General features: G+C 41.5%; 2 protein-coding genes across 9 annotated transcripts in view; one reads left to right on the top strand and one right to left on the bottom strand.

The window, feature by feature from the left end:
• The first annotated feature begins 4,181 nt into the window (after positions 1-4,181).
• GLRX (glutaredoxin) lies at positions 4,182-10,788 on the top strand. The gene is made up of 3 exons (XM_090038302.1): positions 4,182-4,461; positions 5,793-5,913; positions 9,855-10,788. Exons 1-2 carry the CDS (start codon positions 4,255-4,257, stop codon positions 5,904-5,906), a joined length of 321 nt encoding a protein of 106 aa, XP_089894428.1. The 5' UTR covers positions 4,182-4,254; the 3' UTR covers positions 5,907-5,913; positions 9,855-10,788.
• A 146-nt stretch (positions 10,789-10,934) lies between these two features.
• Positions 10,935-23,292, bottom strand: part of RHOBTB3 (Rho related BTB domain containing 3) — a 73,698-nt gene continuing 61,340 nt past the window's right edge. For all 8 annotated transcript variants that reach the window (XM_090038299.1, XM_090038297.1, XM_090038298.1 and 5 more), the window contains one exon: positions 10,935-22,565. In XM_090038299.1, coding sequence (XP_089894425.1) covers positions 22,450-22,565 — 116 coding nt within the window. In that variant the 3' untranslated portion in view covers positions 10,935-22,449. The remainder of the gene's footprint in view (positions 22,566-23,292) is intronic.

The raw sequence follows: 23,292 nt of genomic DNA, 5'->3' as shown, positions 1-23,292 counted from the left end.
TTGGCAACCATCAGACACAAGGATGAGATTCATTCACAGGATTCCTTTGCAGTGTATTAAGAATAGAAGCAGCAGTCCAGTTAATGAATTAAAACAAAACAAATGAAACAGTCCAGGATGAAATTGGTTAGCTATAACAGACCCTTGCTTGAACTGTTTTAGACAGAAGGGCACAGTTTTCCAAAGGAGCTCAACAACCAAAAGCTCTTTTTGTGCTGCACAAACCCAGGTTTTTCCAATTAAGACCTCACCTCTCATGATAAGTAAGCCCTTTGATAAGCCAAGCCCAAACTGCAAATATAGAGCACCTGAAAAGATAATCCTTAATCTTAGAAATTAGAATTAGAAAAATTCTTACTCATAATACAGCAGCTACCACTGACAAGGCAGCTATGTTGATTTATAGTAAATGTAATTTCTGTGTTTTTGTCACTGTGAATAAGATATTCTAAATGGCCTAAGTATGTTGGAAATCCCATTAATAGGACTTTTATACACATCCAGTTAAAACTCACTGGGAAAGTCACTTTCATTTGGACTTAATAGAAACCAGCAAATCAGTTTCCTTCACTTGCAGTATCTCACAAAACTGGAGTTTGAACACACACTCACTCTTCAGCTGTCTGCACCAACCCTTTTAATATACTAGGCTCTAGTTTCTTATTCTATGCTCCCTGTAATTACTTGAAAATGTAAGTTCTCTCTTTCTCAAGAAGTACAGCTTTTCTCTTCACTTCCTGCACTTGAACAAGTTTTTTGCCATTTCCAGGGCTAACAAGGTTCACAAAAAAAATTAGTGAGAAACCTCTTTGGTTTGATTTGCTACAGCTAGATATAGTCACTTAAACTCCACTAGGGTCTCAGATTAAACTGTCATGTGTCTGATGTTTTCCTGAAAGCTAAAGAAGACTTCACACTTTGGTTTTACATTTGCTTTTTATACTGTATCAAACTAGATGCGAAACATGCAAACAACATTTTTTTAGACGTTAATAATAGTTTTGAGGGGGTTTTCCCCTTCCATTCCAAATATGAGCAGGCCAAATCAAACCCTGAAAAAAAGCAATTATGTATTTGTTTTCTTTTTCTATAATAAATCTTATATATCAAATAACCCCTTTGCTTTACTTTTCCCCACTAGATCAACGCAAACTAGACCTAGAAGTAACAGCCAGCTTCTGAAGCAGGCAGCACAGAAGTTTTTCCACCTGTTTTTCTATCACTGTCCTTATTCACATCAACAAGCAGTTACACAAGTATGTCTATCAAGACAGCTCATGAGCTACTACTCAAGTAAGAATAAGGGGCCCACAATATAGCCACATCACTTTCAAATCCCCACCAGAAACATTAATTTATACATACATTCAGTGAAATAGCACCCTTAGTTTTCAGTCAAGGCTCATTTAAAACACCAAAATTATAAATGTAAGTTATAGCAGTTATTGCCACATGTACATAACAAACTGACAGGCAAAAAACATGTTTAATACCTCTAGGATCTCAACCCTAAACTCTCCATCTCTAAAACAGCGCTTCCTAAACCAGGATTGAGTATTGAGAACTACACAGGTGCAGGAAATAGGCTTTAACACCTGCACATTATTTACCAAAGAAGAGAGCAATTTTCTTGTTGGTATTTAAAGAGACACCAGTGCATTTGCATTGTTTCTGTATAAGCCCTAAGTCTACAAACAGTTTGAATGCAGGTTGTTGTATATGACTAGTCTGTTAATTTCAACTGGCTTTCCCATATACGGAAAAGGAAGTATGTGTACAAAATTTGTTCAGTAAATTGCTTTTGTCTAGTACAGGGGTGGGGAAACTGGTGGATCCAGTCTATGGCCGGACCAGCAGTCCCTGCCCATGTAGCTCATGGCTGGTCTCTGTAGAAACCCCAAATTCATGGCACTTTGACAGCATAGAGCCATGACACCATGGAGCCACAAAACCAGGGCTCTGCCCTGGCCCCAGTCCCAGGCCTGGACCTATGCTGTCACAGCCCCACACTGCTGCACCCCTGTGATCCCGAGGGCTCCATGGAAACCAGCTGGGATCCATGAGGGCAAGGTGTATGACTGGGTGGAGAGCTGCTCTGGGCCAAGGCTGGGATATTGGGATGGTGACAGCATGGGACCAGGGCCAGGGCAGAGCCATGATCTGCTCCCTGCATGTCCCTGCCCACAGAACCCACACTTGTCTCAAAGGCACAGCAGTTCAGGGCCCTGCCCCAGCCTGCACTGTCACTGCCCCAAGATGCCAGGGTCTCCCCAGTCCTGCCCCCCATCTTGCTCCTGGCTGTGGCTCTATCCCAGCTGCTCAGCCATCCTGTCTGCATGGGTCTCACCCCTGGTGCTGGGTGCAGGGAGGATGGGCTGGGTTGTCCAGGCAGCAGGGCTTGATTCGGTGGCAGGAGCCAAGAAGAGCTGCTGCCACATGGGCTTCTGGGAAATAGAGCGTGCTACAGCCAGATTTTGTCCACCGCGGTCTAGCAGAATATAGAACATGGTATAGAGTGTTTGGATTTCTTTTGTTCATTATTCCTTAAGCAGTCTTGAGCAAGGTACTCCGAGTCTCCATTTCCCTAGGTGTAAAAGTGGGATAAATATTTTGAGAGCCACAGGTGACAGGCTCTCACAAGTGACAGGCCACAGGCTTTGCAAAAGTGCAGGGGACTATAATAATTGCTAATGGGGATTTGATCTTCTGTTCCACCCCAGAGCTTCAAGCTGTTGCGGTGTTCTTTTCATTCCATGATCTTATGGCTTTTCTGAACATTACAAAAGGGATAGGAAAACACAGCACTCAAAAGAAGGCTTCAATTACTCTGCACATCTGTCAGAGAAGTTTACCTTATGAACCCTATACTAGGTTAAATTACTTCAAATGACCAAGGGCATTAGGAGCCTACATTACATTGACTTTCAAAAGCATTATTGGTCAGTAGGGCTGAAGCTCTTCAGGCCTTTGATGTCAATGAAATTGTATAAGGAAGCACACCCCACTTCTTTGTGTACCAGTTAAAGGCATAATGTACTTATACCTCATAGCACAATGCCAGGTCTAATTTGTTGCCTGTTGCTAATATGATCAAAACCTTGGTTACCTGCATACTGGTAAAGTTCATAAGATTAAGTGCACAATAGCATAGTTCAGCCCCTTCTGTCTACTCTGTAACTTAACTGTACTCTGGTTAACTGCATAGTAACTGTAACTGCCTGCTTTTTGTAACCAATCTTATTCTCTGTAACTGCATCAGAAACAGTGAAGGGAAGCAGCTCTCAAATGGTTGCTGTTAGAAGTCTTGAAAATCAAGGGTGCCACTCAGTTTCAGGGCTGCCATCTCCCCTCCTTTTCAAGACCTCTAATAAAAGCAGGCCTGAAACTGACTAGTAGAAGCCTTGAAAATAAGGAGAGCAAGTCAGTTTCTGGGCTGCTCAGGCCCAAGCTCTGACAGCACCCTGTTTTTGATGAGTGTTGTTTCTGTTACTGGTAAGTTTGGTTAGATGCAAACTGAATAAATGCATAGCCCTTTCCAGTCATTTGGCTATGCCCTTAAAAAGAGTACATTGTGCTCCAGCTCAAAAAAAGAGGTCTGGCATTGTGAACAATGTCCCCTGAAAGATGACTGTTCTGTAGGGTTGCCAGCTCTGTTTGAATCTATTCTAAGAGGTTTCATCACATGATGTAATGACATTAATGACTGATCTGTACTGTATGCAGGAAGGCAAATGTACATTTAAAAAACCCACTGGACTATTGTATAAATTGAATTCAACATTTAATATTTATTTTAATGAATGCCCTATCATTTATCACCTGGGCGTCTCCTGGAGGTTATATCTAATTCCTGGAGACTCCAGGGCAATCTTGGAGGCTTGGCAACCCAACTGTTATGCCCCCGTGTCTCTAAGATGAACCATAATTAGCAAGACACAACTAAGGAGAGAGACAAGACTGAAAGCTTAGTGCTGGAGCCACATGCATGTGCTAGCATCTTCTTTTATAGCAAAATAAAGATGATGAAATAACTGAGGGGCAAATGACTTCACATTGTTAAATCATTTAACTATGCACAGAGGACACATGATGCACTTCCCCTTTAAAAAGCATAACCAAATGAAGAAGACTCCTCCTCCAGGGTGTTGTTCCTAGAAGGAAAGTATTCTGCAACCTATAAATAGCTGCAGCTGGGTGGGGGCAGTACTATAGCATTCAGTCTGATTCTAGGTGTTAGATAGCAGTACTCTTAAGATGAGCCAGCAGTTTGTGAAGAGCAAACTTGGAGCTAATAAAGTGGCTGTTTTCATAAAGCCAACCTGTCCTTACTGCCAGGAAGCTGTAGAGCTTCTGAAGAAGTATGTTTTCAAGCCAGGACATCTGGAATTCATTGATCTCACGGCCAGAAACGACATGAGTAGTATTCAGGATTACTTCCTACAGTCAACAGGGGCAAGAACAGTAAGATTTTCTTTTTTCTTTCTTTCCCAATGATTTTTATTTTACTGTTTACTAATCTTGCCTTAGTAGTAAAGACTTTCATAATTCCTACAGATATAATAATACCTTTTAAAATGTGCTTGGTGTCGGAGGTACTCTTTCTTCTGTAAAGTGGTTTTTGTTGCTTTGGAAGAAAACAGATAACCAGCCTGACTTTAATTTGAGCATTGTACCTCAGACCTGGACAAGCTTTTTGTCCTACATCTATCGTCCAAACTAATACTTGGCTTTGGAATAGCTGCAGCTAGTTTGAGTTAACTGCCATTTCGGTCTCACTTACGAAGAACTGTGCCCAGCAAAACGCTGGGGATCAATCAGTACTGTGTTAAATGGGTTGTCAATAATATAGAAACAGTTCAGTATTTTGGGCTAGAAACAGACAAGTGCTGTAGCTCCTTGCAGAGTTTGGAGATGTGACTTCATCCTAGAAAGAAGAAATCAGCCTTGGATTAAGCTATTTTTAGGTATAAATGCCTGTGAAGTATGGAGAGACCATTCCTTTTGAGACAATAGCAGCTGACTTGAATTAGCTGCCATTCACACTACATGTGTAGATGCCTGTCTGTCTTTTAGTTCTGTTTTCAATATGATTCACAGGGGACAGCTAGCTCTGGGATAAACGGATGTTTCTCTTTCCTCTTACAGCAAAGAGACTGTTTCATAAGTTGTGAAACATGCATTGACAGGAAACAAATGTCATCAGTCAAAGCCTGGGAGCAGGCATCTGCCTGATATTGTACTATGCAGGACAAATAAGATTTAAAATACTGGCTCAGATTTCACATTGGTAGTCTGAGGTACTGTTAGCTGAAGTTTTAATATAGCTCTCTGTCTCTATTTTAAAATCCTTTTTAGATAGGCATGTGGTTCTGCATGTGTTTAGTACTGTGCCTGTAACTTATGAAAGAAGAGTCATCACATCCTCTGGTTCAATGCGATCTCTTGTTATGTCCCCTCCACCCCCACCCCTACCCCCCAAAAAAATCCCTGAGCTCTAGCAAATGCTAGTTAAAATATTCCTACCTTCATGTCCTTGCACAACCCCTTAATCCATCCTCTTCCTTTCTCTGTACCCTAACCCTAAACTTAACCTGTGGCAGCTGTTTGGTTTCCTTTTTAAGCAGAGAAGGAGATCTGGTACACTTCTATCTCTCCAAAATAAAAGTTTAATGCCTAGAGAATGAATGGGCAATTCTGCTGCTTGACTCCAATGCTCACATGTCTCCAGGGACTCCAACTGTGCAGTTTATTTATCCTTCTTACTAACAAATAGAATTTGTATATGTGTCTAGGTCCCCCGTGTGTACATCGGAGAAGTCTGCATTGGTGGTTTTTCTGATCTAGATGCTTTAGATAAAAATGGAGAACTTGTACCAAAACTGAAACAACTTGGTGCTCTACAGTAGTCCAAAGGTAAGTGGCTGATAAGAATTGGACCCAGTAATGGTTAAATGGTATTTACTGATCAGTAAATGAGAACTAATAATATTGGTATTGGCAATATCCAGAATGCATTACTTGAGTATAACTGGGTTTTGTATATACTTAACCTTCACATAGGAGAATGTTCCTTGATAACTAGTTTCATTGTGCAGCAGAAAACAAAGATATCTTCCTTCCTTAGTGAAAGCTAGTCAGGGTGACCTAAAACAAATTCTGGCTATAGGGCTAAGGAAGATGCAGACCCGCAAATATTGGTGCTCCTTTCACATCTGGGGGAACACATGACATCACCATCTTGCCTGTATCCAAATAATTAAAGAAAAATCCATTCTGCAAAGCTCTTCCTTGCCTGTCCTACTTACTTACCTAGAAACAAAATAGTGGAGCCCCCTAGGTACTTTAAGCTGGAAAGAGAAGAGATGCATCTATAAACACGTCAGTTTTTTCTTCTGCTTAAGGCAGAGTCCGTATAACAGTAGTGTGTGCTGTTGTACAGGAGAAAAGAGCATAATAATTATTCTTTCCCTTTCTCAAAATTATTCCTGGTGTCAGTCTTGTTACCAGTTGCCTATCACTGCTTCATACGTGGAGGGACTGTTGCCCTTGACCAAGTGTTTGACTGCAGGCTCATCAGAGAGTTGCTGGCCTCTGTTAGATCTTGGTCTGTGTAAGCTAGTGCAGCCAGACACTTTTTGATTAGAGTACATGAAGCCATATCATCACATTAGTGACTTTTAAAAAATAAATCGGACACTCTGTATAGAGTTTGTTGTCAGTTCTGTCATCTGTTAATCTGCCAAGCTTGTTATCTAATGGCACTATTCTTTCTTTTTAATAAGATCACTGTATAGAAGGATATAATGTCTACAAGGGTGACTTTGAACCTGCTGTCTCTAATACTTTGAGCTGCTGGCTACGGTTGGAGCTAAAGCATGCTCACTCTTAATCTCTGATTTTTGTAGTAGGCTTATTTCCTCTGTTGGTTGGCTGCTGAAGGTAAATATATATAGACAGAATAGTGAATGTGTAAAGGAGCCATATCTATGTAATAGCAACATCCACAAAGTATGTAATAGAAGCTGTGAGGGTGAAAGGTGTCTTCTGTCATAAAAGAAGGATCGGTCAGGTCAGGAGACTGGATGAATGTCAGGCCTACAGGCAAAGTTAAAGTGGAGGTAAGTCCAGGGAGTCTCTGGAAGGTCTCCAGGACCTGCCACCAGCCTGATGACTGGCTTGAGGTTATCTATTTTACTTGTAACATAGAGAAGTAGAGCTGGAAGGGACCTTCTAATGTCATCTAGTGCAACCCCCTGCCTTAGGCAGGAAAGGGCCCTGTATGCCACCTTGGTGCTAGATGCACTGATGCTAGTCTCTTACTAAAGTAACGCATGGATGAAGATGGTTTTAAGAGCTAGCTGCTGCCTTCATTCTGGGGCTTCAGTTTGTGGGCAGGGCCAAATCAGTGTTTCAATCTAATCCCAGGAAGGAAAACTAGTCCTAACATTTTCCATACTTAAGGAGGACAAAATGAGAGAAGGGTGCTGGTATTTTAAGCATCTTTGCTTGATCATATAAAGGAAAATGCTAAGATGACACTAACAGGCCACTTAACTAATGCAAGACTTCCTGTGCATGCACACTTCAACAGTAGTTGCAGTACAGTAATACCTACCTCTTTCCACCTCCACGCTGTAAGTGGACAGTGATGTGGCAACTCCTACAGGCCAACAAGGATAAGGTGATGGATGGGTGGGACAAGGCATCAGGAAACCACTTGTACGAAAACTTAAAGCCATACCACGCCAGCAGAACAAGTAGAGATGAGTAGCACAGGGGTGGTATCAGTTAAAGAACTCTGAACAAGTGTTGACTAAGTGATTATGATACATGACATGGGTCAATTCCTATGCCTCAGATGAGTGTAAGTTTCAATCTCTCTTCCTCCCACTAACTGACTAATCACAACCTGGTTTTCCTGGATCAGCTGCTCTGAGGCTCAGTAGATAGCAGCTGATGAATAGTAGTAAGACTTCATCATAAGCTTTAATTTCTTCAGCTTCCTACAGTCCTGCTTGGTGCCCAAATACTAGACACTGGGATGCAGTTCACACATTCATGTAGCATGTGTACATGCTAGCACAGGAGAACAAAGAAAGGAAGAAGAGTAGTTCTTGCTAAGTCTTATAGGAAGAATACATGCAATCAAAGAAAACTGGGGTTGGAAGGGACCTCAGGAGGTAACTTGATCCAAACCCCTATACAAAGTAGGACCATCCCCAACTATATCATTCCAGTCTTCTGTCATCTGCTACCACTGAGAACAGTTTAGCTCTGTCCTCTTTGTAACTAACCACTCTAAGGCGGGAACAGGCAAAGTACGGCCTGCTGGCTAGATCCAGCCCAAATGCAGGGGCAGCCTGAGCTGTAGTGCGCGCCCAGGCACACAGCAGGGCTTGGGGCAGTGCAGCTGCTGGTGGCTGCCCCAAGATCTCAGGGTCTCCATGGAGGCCAGCAAGGAGCTGTGCAAGTAGGGCATTCCACTGGGCAGACACTATCAGAGTGACCTGCCTGTGTAGCTCCCAGCTGATCTGCATAGAGACCCCAAAATCTTGGGGTAATAACTGTGTGGGGCTGGGCCAGAGCAGAACAGCCATGTGTTTCCTGCACTTCCCTCCCCACAGAACCTGTCCCCATTGCAGGGGCATGTGGGCAGCAGATCACGGCTCTCCCCAGGCCTTGGGCTCCAGCCCTATGCTGCCACCACCCTGCAATCCTGCCTTGTGATTGCAGCCTCACCCATCCCTTCCACTCCTGAACACTGCTCCCAATCCACCTGGGGCCCTATTCCATATAGTGAATTTTGATGAGATGTTGCATAGGGAGGGGAATAGAGAGAGGGAGGTACTGACCCAGCTGCAGCACCTCAATAAAATTCCCTACATGACTCGGGCCCAAATAACTTCCTGCCTCTCCTTTACGGGGTTGAAGGCTGTTGTTAAATGCCCCCTTCCCCACCCCCGCAGTCTTCTCTCCTCCAGACTAAATAAGCCCAATTCTCTTGGCCTCTGCCTCTCCTTTCCTTGTGAATCATGTTCCCCAGCCTTCTAACCACTTGCCCACATTCTTTCTATAGGGGGGACAGGGAGCAAGACTGGACACCGTACTCCCACATGTGGCCTCACTGGTGCCAAATGATCCACATCTAGACATCCTTTAAAAATATAATAGATGCTTGTAATACTCTGTCCCTTGAAAACCTTGCCCTTGCTATGAGTTAGCAGACAGGTGGATTTGTATTTCCACAGACTATCGGACAAACAGCATATCAGTTATGTTACTGAGTTTTTTGCTTGGAGGGGATGGTGGGGGGGTGGGGAGTCAAATTTCCCATCTCTCCTTAAACAAGTATTGCCTTTGGGGAAGGAAGGGGGTGGCTGGGAATGGGGGGGTTGGCTGTTCTTTGCTTTTGCGGGGTGTCTCCTAAGAATGCAACTAGATCCTATTTAAGAAACTGTGCTTGCAGAAATGCATTCTCTGACTAGAAACAGACTACCAGTTTAATCTGGAGCTGATCTAATCTAGTATAAGATTTGACTCATCCAAACTGGGGCAGGACTGTTACTTTCACAAGAGCCTTAAATGGCAGTTAACTGGAATGGTTATTGATTTGGATACTTCACAAGTATTTGATATGGGACAGTGGGCTTGTGCCTGTAAGATCTAGGGTTTATTAAAAACCATTTCCAATTCAAATCAAATCAGTTATCTCTGAGTGGGTGGCTGTTGTTGGGTTTTGTTTTGTTTGTTTTTAGCCTTTTCGTAACTTTGGTCTGTCTCAAAAGATCTACAGTCCTTTTCCTGTGTGTGTGTTCTTTGTTTTTTATTTTTTTATTTATTTTTTTAAATTCCAGGACAAAGATGGCCAGAAATTTGCCACAGGAGTCTTGGAGAACAATTGTCTTGTCAACATCCAGTTTCCTTCCCTAATTCCATGAGAGAGAGGGTTGAGAGAATTACTCTTGAAAAACGGTCCCTTCTGAAAAATGCTGCAATATGCTGCTGCTCTTCATCCTGTGTAATACTTACAGGAGCAAACTTGGAACCTGCTTGGGCAAGCAAACACTTTACTCTGACTTGTTAAGCAATATCATTGTTCTCTGTATAGTGCTGTCCATAAAACCATGGCCAGCACTTCCTTTCTCTGTCCAACTCCCTCTCCAGTTTGTGTGTCCTTTCACTTAACGTAGTTGCCAACAACTCAATGCTTTCTTATTAATACAAAGAATCAATTCAACTGAATTCAAGTTGAGACCATGTAGGGGCCTGTATCCTGCCATGTAACTGGTAATATTACCATAACCTCTCTTATATAAGATGAGGGGAGTGCAAGAGTAAATACTAATCCTTTTTATTAACATTCCTCTGTATCTTGGCCTTTACAATATACAGGGATAGGCAAGAAATAGCACTCTAGCTAATGCATCTGGGTTGGGGAGTCAAGCTTTGAAACATGAAAGCACTCTCAAATCACTCTAATATTGGCCAATGCAAGGATTAAAGACAAAGCTGTGCTGGATAATGAACTGGGGGGCAAGTGGAACTGACTTGAAGTGTTGCCCAAAATGTGTTGGCTTGGAGTGGCTAACTTTGAATACCAAGCTCTCACTGCCTTCTACAGGTGCCTACTCCCACATCCCTTTTTCTCCTTAACCTTGCTTCAGTAGTAAAAAGAAGGGCAGGGCTACCACTATTCACTTGTGAATGACCTGTGTCTACATTCTTAATGGCAAAAAACTTCCATATAAAATTCTGAATAAAGAGGAATATTTTTTTTTTTCTCTCTTACTTTACTGTTTCTGTGGAGTTTTGATAGGCTCTTTGTGCATGAAATCCATATTCTCTTTGAAACCCTTACAAGAACAGTGAAAATTTTCCCTAGCTGACCTGGAAGAGGGGGGATGACTCTTTCACAGGCTTGTCTGGAAGAGGGATGTGGGGGGAAGACTTTTTTTTTTCACAGATCTAGCTATACTGAATCACCCCCTGAAACAATGGTATACAATGCAGTTTCTCTCTAGCTGGAGAGTGCTGTATGATGCAGGCTGATATGTTTGTCTTCCCCCCCCCCCAAACCCAGGGGTGGACAAAATGCAGCCTGGGGGCCAGATGTAGCCTGCCAGGCCATTCTGTCTGGCCTGTGGGGCCCCTAAAAATTTAGAAGTTAATATGTCCTGGGCTGCCTGTCATGTGGCCCTCCTATGGCTTGCCAAAACTCAAGCGGCCCTCTGCCCAAAATAATTATCCTGCCCTAACCTCTAGCTTAGAAAGCAGCCTTGCAGTATGTCTGTACTGTAAAGGTCACTAGTGAGTTCAGTTCCTTCTTACTACTGCATTTTCTTTCAGTTAACCCCTGCAGACATGGAAATAGAAAACTTCAATGGAAAAAGAGGCATTCTTAGCTGACAATGGAGATGTCATAAGCTTTCTCCCATCTTGGAAATTAAGTGAGAGAGCAGTGCTGTATTTGCTAATTTTACACTTCTTCATCTTAGCAAGGAATCCAAAATCATGATACAGACAGCTTCTCAGATTTGAGGTCAGGACACTTCTTAAATCATGGTCTTCAGTCCCTGATATAATAGCTAGTACTCTTGCAGGTAGTAAAACTTTCTGTGCCTTTTTAAATGTGTAACTGCCTACCATGCTGGGAGTTGAATCACATAGGATCTTTTCTCTGTGCTTCCATAAGCCCACAATGTGGGATTAGGAGCATGTACATTACTTGTACCTATTTTCATGAGGCTGGGTCAGCAGGAAAGGACTAAAAGTCTAATAATAGCTATTAAATGATACAGCACTGAAATCTAATACAATTGCAGTGTAGGGATTTCTATTGATAGCTGTATAAAACTAAGTGACAGCATTCCAGTAGCAATATCTAGCCCCAAATATAGAGAGTTGTGTGAGAGTTTGAAGGGAGCAAATATTCAGTACAACTTAAGTATGGGATTTTTAAATCTACTAAAACCCTGAATTCTGATTTCTTGCTTGCCAGTCTCATCTAAAGCTACATGAGGCAGGAAGAACAGTCTGTTATACCTTACTTCTCTGAAAGGTAAAGGCTGGAGACTACTGAGTAGTCTCTCTGGGCATTTATTAGATAGAAACAGCTCTAGTATCTTAGCCTGTTGATTTCGCTAAACCAGCAATCCTTACCCAGGGCCAGAATGACTCGAGATGCTTTCAAGGGTGCTGCAGGGTACTGTGCAAATGTTAGCAAACATGATTCACAAGATTAAATCCAGAGATTTCACATAGGAATCCATTATGCTAAAAACTTTGACCTATTGTGGTCCTTTGCACCAGGAAAATTGCTCTTAGTTTTCTGTGGTCAAAAAAAAAGAAAAAAAAATGAACAAATTATAAAAGTTGGTATTTTTCTGAAGAGTGCCTTGCATCTAAAAACATTGAGCTATTGAGTGAAGCACTTAACCTCCATAATAAGAAGCTAATAGATTACTTTTATAGGAGTCACTAACAGTATTCATCCTAAGGTGAGTTTGAGAGTAAAAAGGGACAAAAACCCCTAAAATATCCCAGTCATGTATCACAGACTTTTCATTAAATACTTTTTTAGAAGGCTTTTTCCTCAGCTAACATATTTTGAGAGTGACATCAAAAAGGAAAAAAAAAAAATACCTGACCTGGAATAGACTAAAACAGGCAAGCATTAAGTTCTTGGAAATGTCTACATTCATGTAGCATCATGCTCGGGGCAGGCAAAGGTTAGATCTCCACTACAGGTAAGGTCCCACATTAAGTTGTTTGTTGGCACCACTTGTTAAGCTCATAGTTAAGAGCTTAAATGGTGATATAGGGTTCTAGTGCATTAAGTCCTTTGCTCTAGGATGAAATTCATTTCAAGGAAAACACCCCCTTCCATGCCAACATATTACTTTTCTTGTGCGAGTTGGTTTTTTTTTTTTGTTTTTTGTTTTCATTAAAGAGAACCTGCTTTGTTTCCCTACAGTAAAATCTACAACAAGCAATAGGTCATTTGATAGCGCTAAAAATATCTGCCCTGACACAATTTCAAGTTCCCTTTGAATAGGAATTGGCTAAGAATTCAGTGGAACATTTTCTTGTTGTTCAGTCTTGCATTTTTCCCCTTAAGTATTCAGCTTTTATCTGTTAGAAAGTTTGAATGGGAAGGTGGTGGAAGCATCTGCAGATCATCCAGGCAGAGCACAGACTGAGTGGTAAAGCACTGGGTTATACCCTGTAACTTTACTAGCAGATGTCCCACTGGCTCAACTATCTATTGTGTAAGATATAATAAGCAAGATCTACTCCCCAATACTAGGCCACAGGCCTGTGAGGCTCCTCCCTGTGGGCTGTGGCTCTGTACACAAAAGTGGGTGTACACAGCAGCATAGGACCCAATCCTGGCATGGGGCCCCAGAGCTCAATCCCGGAATGTACATGGGGCCAGATCCTGGAATGTAGGGCCTGATCTGGCCTGTAGGCCACTCTTCTAGCCCATGGGGCCAAAAGGTTGAGGGTTGCTAGTTGGGGGGGGAAGGGAGGAGGGAATCACACAGTCCAGGAAACTGCTGCATCTACAAGTCCTCTGCTTCCATTCAGCTACAGCAGTCAAGGGTGCAGGTTTTACCTCCCAGGCAAGTCTACAGGCCTGACAAGTATAGCAAAATCTTCTTGAACATGCAACTTACAAATCAAAAAGCAGGAACATGGACTTGTTAACCTTACCTTGTAGGAAGTGCTTCATTGAGTAAATAAAAGTGAACAAGAAATTCTCAGACAAGAGGGAGAACCAGTGGAGAAATTCATTAGAAAGATCTCTCTTGCCCTTTCACCAAAGCTCAGTGGCCCTGAGGAGTTCCTACCAAAACCTGTTTGCACTACAGGACCAAGGACTCAGCACCAAAGCACTATGTTACCAAGGAGCTGATGCTTACAGCATCACTGAAAGTCTCAACAGCTCAGTGCCTAGCTCAACTGGATTCCAGCCTTATAGCACTGACTTCTGGAGCAATTCAGCACTGCCAGATGCTTGAACCAACACCAGTCCAGAAGGAGTCTACAACAATGCCTTGCTTATATGTAAAGTACAGCATACTGTGGTGCTGCCTGTGGTTGCAGCACTAGCAAACCTACTTACCATAAATCATTGCTATTGTGCAGCCTCTGTTCCAGTAGTAGTGTCAGGAAACTAGGTCTCTAAAACACTAGGTGTGTCAGTAGTGTCATGGGTAGAATTAAAAGTTGACCAGTGTCCTGGACCCTTGTTTCTGCCCTCTCATCCACTTTTTCAATAGTGGCTGATGGTAGACAGGATTCAGAGCACTCCTCTATCTTCTTCAATATCCCACAACAAGGACTTTAGATGATCATGCTGGGATATGATCCAATAGGCAGCGTCTCCAACACCCTGGCCAAAAGATTCCTAGCAATCTATGTTAGCATAGCTGTACTAAGGTACTTAGACATCTCCAGGCATGTGTAAATACTCTGACAGAGTCTGTCATCTTAGAGCAGTGGTGCTCAACCTCTTTGGCTGGTGGGCTGGATGGGCAATGCCCCATCGGGCTGCAGAGAGGCAGGGGAGGCAGCCTGGACCTTATCCAGCTGTGAGGTGGAAAGGGGCTTGGTCTGACCCCAGCCTGGCCCTGTTGGGGAGGGGGGAAAAGGTGTGATCCAGTTCTGACCCAGCTCCACAGGGGAGGGGGGTATGGCCCAGCCCCACAGAGAAGGGGAAAGGAGCATGGCCAGGCCTTGAAGGGAGACAGGTGTGCAGCCCAGCCCCAACCCAGTTGGCCCTTTCAGGGGAAGCATCCTGGCCCACCTCTGACTTACCCCATGTGGCTTGGATTTTTGGCAGCAGAGAGGAGCATCAGACCTACCACTGCTCCCCTGCCACCAAATTTCCCAATGTGTAGAATCCCATAGGCTGGTTCCAAGGGCTACATTTGACCTGGGCTGAAGACTGAGAACCACTGCCTTAGAGGATCTTAAATCAACGGTCTTTACTATGTCAGCTGCACCTCAACTTGCACATACTGTGAAAGTTCTGTATGTACCAACATATGGACATGGGAGAAGGAAGTAGGGTGGAACCTCATCTGATCACTTCAACCTCACCAGGATCTGGGGGAACGTTTGTTCACCAGAGCGCCCTAAGGGATGACGAGGTCGAACGGCACAAACTCCTGCAAGACCGTTTCAGGCTGGACATAAGGAAGAATTTCTTTACTGTCCGAGCCCCCAAGGTCTGGAACAGTCTGCCAGCGGAGGTGGTTCAAGCACCTACATTGAACACCTTCAAGAGTAAATTGGATGCTTATCTTGCTGGGATCCTATGACTCCAGCTGACTTCCTGCCCTTTGGGCAGGGGGCTGGACTTGATCTCCCAAGGTCCCTTCCAGCCCTAATGTCTATGAAATCTATGAAACCTCCCCAGCCAAATCAGTAGCTGCCCCAGTACCAAACTAGAGTACCTAAGAAGGGCTTTGAAAACTATCTTAAGAGTAACGATGGCTCTACAGATCCTTATGGAAGAGGTCAAGGATAGCCAATGATCTATAGCCAATATATTTTGGAAACATTTAAGGATCAGTACTGAAATACTTAGAATTCAAAAATCAACAAATTGATTGAGTTTGGCTATTAGTTAAACAATAGCATCTCTATGAAGGAGACAGGGTCTGGAGAGTAGTCATAGTAGCACTCACCTCACATTAGAGGTCTTAAAATGATTGCTCAAAAGCACCTCTTTCATATCCTCCTTGGAAGACCCACCTGGGATATGAAACTGTAAGATCCTATGCCCTTTTAAATTGTTTTTGAGCTACCCCTTATCTAAACTTGTTTTGATCAAAGAAAGTAGAGTTATACTAACTACTTATGGGTACAAACCTCCTATATTGAATAAAAAAAATCAGTAGAATTCTCTTCTAAGGATCACAATTAATTCTAAGGTGAATTCAAGACTGGCTTAACAAAACTTAATGAAACAAAAAGCATCCTTTGTCCATAGGTCACAGCTACGCACTGAGCTAAAACACAAAGGTTTTAGGAACCAAATGATCAAGAGCTGTTGGACATACTCCATTCTTCCCCTGCAAAGAATGAGGCTTTGTCTATATATCAGGCAGTTATGGCAAAACCCATCCTTGGAAAAACTCTCACCTCCTGCAAAGTGAACAAGTAGTACTAAGTGCCATTAAAAAGGCTGAAATGCAAAACTCTAGACACTCTTGGTTCAGAGATGATATATTTTATTAGACCAACTAAGAAAAATCACACACAAAAAACACACTTTTTCTGCAAGCTTTTGGGTGCACACACCCTTCCTCAGGCTCAGGAAAAATTAAAGGTGGTAAGAAGTCCCTATAGGTAGAAAATAAATTTCATTTTTGCACAGAGTCTCTTTGCGAGTTATTCTTTGATGTGCAGATAAGAAGGGGGGAGGGTGTGTGCACCCAAAAGCTTAAAGAAAAAGAATATTTTTGCAATTTCATAGTTGGTCTAATAAAAGGTATCATCTCTGAACTGAGAGTTCTAGAGTTTTTCATTTCATTTTTTTCTTAGACCAACATGGCTACCAAATACATCCCCATTACAAAGGCAGAGTATTTCTACATCCTTCCAGGGCCATTATCTTTTGTCCTAACAGACTAATGAGATTCCAGCCAAATGGAAACATGCCAAACAACAAGTAGCAAAAAACCCCTTTTATTTATTCAGCTACAAGCTATACTGATCCATGAGTTTGCAATTTACAGTTGCTAATTAGCAGGCCCTACCATCAGAGAACTTAGTACACCTGGGATTCTGCTGATGACAAAAATGCGCAGCACAGATAGTGTGCTTTGCCCTTTGTGCTCTCAGAGCAAAGCAGGGAGGTGACTTACACACACACACACACACTCCACAGGTCAAAAGTCTCTAAATGCACAGCAGCTACGTGCATATAAATACCACATTCGAAAGAACTGCAGCTACTGTCTTATTCTGGTAGCTGAGATACATGAAACAAGCTTTGTCTTGCCCATGTACCAGGTGTTCGTTTTGCCTTACTAGTAAGAGAAAGGAATTTGTGCAAGAGCATAGGGTATCACTGGAGAAAAGCAGTCAAGAATTTTTTCCAGGTATTAAGTAATGAAGCTAAGTGAGTTTAACTTGAGACACCTGTTTATAATTGGGGAGAAACTGTGGTAAATTTGCTAAGGAACAGGGTTGGAAGTCAGCTGATTGAGCCTGCATTCTTGGCACTTTCAACATGACTTGGGGAAGACTATGTGGCGCTGCTGCTACTCCTCCCTGGGGAACACCCCTGCATGGGCATTCTAGTGCACAAGTTGCCCTGGGTGGGGTAGGAGAGGCTGCCTTACCTGGGGGGGCCTCCTGGGGCTCCAGTGACAGTGATCTGGGTGTGTGGAGCCTGGATAGCAACCAGAACACAAGTCAGGCTGGCCAGGCTCTGATTTCAGGTGACACGCTGCCACCATGTGAGCTACCCTGCTTTTGTCTGCTGTGGGTTTTTTTGAAACTGGGATCTCCCAGTGTCAAAAAAAAATCTGCTGCCCTGCAAGTCAGCAGTGGCACAAATGTCTGCATGTGCAACATGTGCAGTTTGTGGCTCTGCAGACAGATCTGGACATGCCCATAGGACACATCTTGCTCCTATAATCATCCCAGAGTAGCCTGGATAATCTTTCTTTACTGCTACTGCGCATCAGATCATTTTATGAGGCACCATCTCCAAATAACAACTATTGGCAATAACTCCTAAGACAGAGCCAGCTGCACTCTGCTGCAGGAATAAAACCTGGACTTCATACTCTTTTTCTATATCTCCTCACATCTGGACTCAAAAGGTCTTTACTGAGAGTGTAAGAGAGGTAAAAATCCAGATGACGGCAACATGGTTACAGCCTTAGACATGAAAAAGCTGCATCTAATGCAGTGATGTTCTAACTAGCAACTTGGGGCACTACTGAAATATAAATACATAATTTTATTTGCATGTTTTCACTTGCTCTACATACCTACAAGTCTGTAAATTACAAAAGAAACAGAAAAATTATTTCCATCACAATGTCCATATTTTTCAAACAAACGGATAAAGTAATCACATGAGATAGAATTGGTATAAATGTTTATTTTGTTACAAAGAGTTAAATACTAATCTAAAAACATGTAAATATTAATCAGGCTATATTAAAACACAGACATACCATTCTTAAAACTAAAATTATCAAACCTGTGAATATTCAAAATATACCATAGATTGTGAGCATACAAACAAATTACTCTGACAGCAGTTAAGGGACATAATATATCCCATGGGGAGACCCCATATGCCTACTCTTACCTCTCAATGGAAGTGGGATTGACTTATCTCACATTTATCACAGAGTGCACTCAAGCAGCTACTGTTGAATAGCTAACATGCTATCAATCTGACATCCCCAGTTGTCATGGTAGCTTGTTTGTGTACCTATAACCCTAGTAATATAATTTTTCCTTTCCCTAATATTTTTCTTTTTCAGGTATAATGCATCAAGACGTAAAGACTATAAATCAGGGATTGTTTGGCTTGTGGAAACTAGTATTACTCAGTGCAGAAGACTTTCTACAGCAGCCTCTCTATACAAAGCCTCAGTGCTGGCTTGGCATGTGTGTGCATATATATTATATATATATATATATATAGACAATAAATAAACTGGAAAAAAATTGTATGCAACACTATCTAATAAGCTAAGGATAAATGTATTAAAATGCTTATGTGCCTACAGCAAGACTTAGTCAGAAACAACATGCCAGGGGTGGCTGGACAAGGGTTTTTTAGATCGTGGTTGCTTAGCTCTGGAGGTGCCTAAACCTGCTCATCCAGCTCTAAGGTGTGACTTGAAAATTCCCTAAGTGCCCAAAGTTTGGTATCTGGCCATGCACAGAACGACCCCAGTCCAAACACCTAGGTGCTTAGCCTCATCCTAAACCCAGTCAGGATCCAGAAGTTGGGCTTCCCTGCCTAACCCTCTGAGGGGCCTGATCTAAAAGTCACGATCTGGTAGGATTAGGCCCCTCACAAAATGCACACATGGCTACTTTTTAAAAACAAATCAGGATAAAGAAATGTCTTACATATACTAGCTTCATGGCTAGATCACTGGCTCAGAAACCAAGGAGGCAGTTCAATGCCCTCCTCAGCCTGAGGCAGTTAAAATTTTATTCCCACTCCTTTGGGTAATGTCTACTCACCACACTTTGGGATAGGCTGTGTGGGGATACTATCCTACCCTCCAGCTGAAGCCATGCCCCAGCGCAAAAAAAAAAAAAGGCGAAGTTTATGGTGCGAGAGAGAGACAGATGGAGCTTGACCCTGCTGCCAAGCAATGAGGGCACTTCCTAGGAGAGGCAAGTCCTGCATCTGGTCCCTTCTTCCAGGATTGTTTCTCTGTTTTACATTCAAGGAACACCGAAAAAACTGTATAAGCTGTGCAAAGAGCAGAAACCGGAAAGTAAGACTTCTCCCATCAGACTAAAATCCTCCTCCTTCCCGAATGCGTTTTCTCTCATGCTGCATACCAATCTCTCTCCATGACTCCTGCATTCTTTGCCGTGCAGCAGCACAGCTTCAACAGCAGAGGGGAGGATGCTCCCATCAGCCTAGCCTACAATCAAATGATTACCATCGTTCTCAGACTGAGGAGGGGCACTGAACCTGGGTCTCCCACTTCCTGGATAAGTGTTGTAACTACTCAGCTATTATATCAAAAGGTGGGTGCCACTAATGTTACTATCCTTTTCAACCAGACTCATTATGATTTGAGCCCTTTCCAATCCTTTGAAAGAATGGTAATAAGTGCCTACCAGTAAAAGAGGATTCCAGACTCCAATTCCCAGGGGACACAAGGCTCCTCAAGCACCAGAGCAAGACAGGATGACTGGGTTCTATTAGCTAGCTTTTAATCACATGATGTGTGAATTATGATTCAGAAGCTCTTCACTTGCCCATGGCTCTATAGGGAATGTAGGGGGCTTGAATTTCACTCTGCGGCCAGGCAACTGAAAGCTGGGTGTTACATTTCCTATATCTGTAGGCACCTACATTCTGTACTGAATCTAATCTTATTACCCCTTGAACATGCACCCAATGTAATTATACGAATAGATCCCCTGGATACTACTGTGCTATATGTTAAGCTGCTTTTTAAAGATACGAGACAATCCTATATCCAGAGAAGTGCAAGCACTAATTAGCAGAACAGCTTTGTCAAAAGAGAAGCCTGAAAATAACAAACTTTCCAAAACTAATTTACAAGTTTTGATCTCAGGTTTTACTTTGTCCAAATCATATACATTTTTCAAGAGCTTCCTAATTTTAAAAACTAATGCAAACATTTTAAAATGTTTAAAATGTAAAGACTGTCTTCTATATCACACTCAGTAGTGTTTTGACTACCTCCTCTGTATCTATCATCTGTGGATTTATAAATTATACTTAAGATACACGGATAGCAAAACTGTATCTACAGGAACAAAACAAATACCACAACCCACTTTCAGGGAGTTCTAAATGCTAAAATATCAATTTGAAAATAGAGTTAAGATCACCACTTATATTTCTAAAGAAAGGCATTTACCCAAATGGAATAAGACTGGAGAAATCACTAATATTCTTAAATTATGAGTTGCATTTTGTGTTTGAACTGGTGTAGTATCTATACCCATCATGAGTTGCAAAACAGAAAACCAAGAACAAAAAGCTATTTTGTCTGAGTTATTTGCAAGTTATAATAAATATGTGAATAAATAATTAATGTTTTCACATTGCTTGGCTTTACTATATAAAACTTGTGGTTAAACCAAACAGATAAAATATAGAATATCAAAACATTTCTGCCTGTCAGACAGAAATGGTCCATATTTGCAGTAGGCCTAACTGCTTTTTTAAAAAAGCTTTTAATAGGGAAATGTGTATAAAAACTTCTCCAGGAAAATAAAAAAAAAAATCCCACTATACTTAGTTATTGGCAAAGGATTAATTTCTGGCAATAAATTCTAACAAATTGGGTCAGATATGCAAAAACTAAAATATAGGACCACGTGCAACAATAGGCAAACATTTATGCATCTACATTGTATGTGTAATTATCAAGACTGAACACATCAAGAAATTTGGTATCTGCACATACAAACTGTCATTTAAATGACCGGCAACTTGTAGGTGCAGATACTATGACTGAGCATGCTAATAGTTATATGTGCATGCAAATTAGACTTGTAATCATGTGCTCACTTTGACCATGGCCTGAAACTTCCCATTTTGTCCATCCAATTAATAACCTAAATGCCTAGAATTTTTAACTTCTATTATAAACGAATATTACAAATTTAGGAAACAAATACAAAGTTAAATCCTTTTTACATTTCTTTAATTGATATGCACATTATATTTCTATTTTCATGTGTCACCATTTTTGCTCCATCTTTTTTTTCTGAAGTGGAGGCAGACTGCCATGTTCTATATTCTCAGCAGAAGACACCATTCCATTCACAGCTCTGCACTGATTTGCCATGTGATCTCAAACAAATCGTATCGTCTTTCTCTGCTTCTACTTTCCCACTCATGAAAGAGTTATAACAATGTTGCTCTTGCTCATCTTTTACAGCACTTTTGAATCATTATTATTCTAATACAGAACTAAACATAAGAATTTTGTGCTAGCTGCTTCAAACAGTGAAGTCCCATTGTGAAATCTGTCCCAAAATAGTAAGGGAACTGCTATTTTTAACTCTATGGAAATTACCCATACAAAATCTCCTACAATTCTAGTGTGAAATTCCCCTCCCAAAATGGCATTTGCCTGCAAGATTTTGCTGAAATACAGAGAAACAGAAAAGCATTTCAGGTTCCAAACCATGTATAGATGGCTATGTATAGAAGTAAAAAACAAAACAAAAAAATTAAAGGGATGAAATGCGTAAATCATGGTGTAGCCCAATGCTTTTACGAATACGTTTAATCTAGCAAACATATATATAGTATATGCTACACAAACTGGTAATCCTATGCTTTCTGAGGTGGAATATTCAAAAAGTCTAAGGAGGTCAATACACAGCTCCCTAACATTCCTTTGAAATCCCAGCCAGGGGTTGAACACAAGATAAACAACCTAGAAGCAGAAAACACCACCACTACAGCAAAAATTCCCTTGAAAGGAGAAACAAGTTAGAGCTGTACAAGTCCCATACTGGGTTAAATCCTTTTGCTGTCCTCTGATATATTTCATCCCTTTAAAATGTTACAGCATTTAATTGCAAAGAGTACTAGCAAATGCACTAGTGTTCTATACAGTGCTTTCTGGCCCTTGAGCGTTTTTCCTTTCTTATTAGAGTCTTAATACTTTCCAAATTATTTCTAATCTGAGATTTTTAAGTCCATCAATCCTTACTGAATACTCAGTCTTTTGATTACATAACTGTGCAGTGACATTTCTGGGAGTGGATGTAATTCCTGTAATCTGCAAGTTGTTTCAGGTACATATTGGAAGGCCATCTGTGCATCTCAATAAAATTGCGCTCTTCCACTAAACAGAAAAGACAAACAATTTAATGGAAAGCATTACATATGTGGTTTTGTGTGGGTATGCAAAGGCATGTGCACGTGCACACGCACACGCGCGCACACACACACAAAACAACTGAAAGATATAATGAAAACTGGTTTAAAAGTTTGGGATACATAAGCACATAATAAAAATGAAAATTTAGGGCTGAAACTGTCCATTGTGCCTAGGTTTTATTGCAAAATACATTTAATATTAAAAAAACCCATTTGATTTATTTTAGCAATTAATTGTGCTAGGTTTACCAAAGTTAATTTTTAAAAGTATAAACAGGGGAAGAGCTATGTGCCAATATATGCTGCTTTATCTCAATCTTCTAGCCTTTTCAGATCAAATTGCTGCAGTGGAAACTCAAGTCAGTTTTCTACAGACAGGAACACCAGTACAAACAGCAGCGTCCTGAGCGGTTCTGCAATCCTACAGCCCCCATTAATACTGAACTCCAAGCAGTTGGCTTCTACGTTACTCTTAAGGCAAAATGGACAGATGCATCTCAAGAGATCTGACTTTGGCAGATGATTTCTGCTAAAATCAGTCTTTTTTTTAAGGCACAAATATTTCTCTTTATCCCTTTCTACTTCCATTTTCCCAAATAACTTACAGGTTCCCTTTGATTTATATGGGTTCTAGATATGCAAATTGGCTCTTATGTGATGACCCTTTTTATACCCCAAATTCATTATATGCG

Source organism: Crocodylus siamensis, chromosome 3 (assembly GCF_052110815.1).
Source record: "Crocodylus siamensis isolate JL-2025a chromosome 3, ASM5211081v1, whole genome shotgun sequence".
NCBI lineage: Eukaryota > Metazoa > Chordata > Crocodylia > Crocodylidae > Crocodylus > Crocodylus siamensis.
The sequence above is the reverse complement of the archived record's forward strand: the minus strand, read 5'-3'. Positions and strand labels throughout refer to the sequence as shown.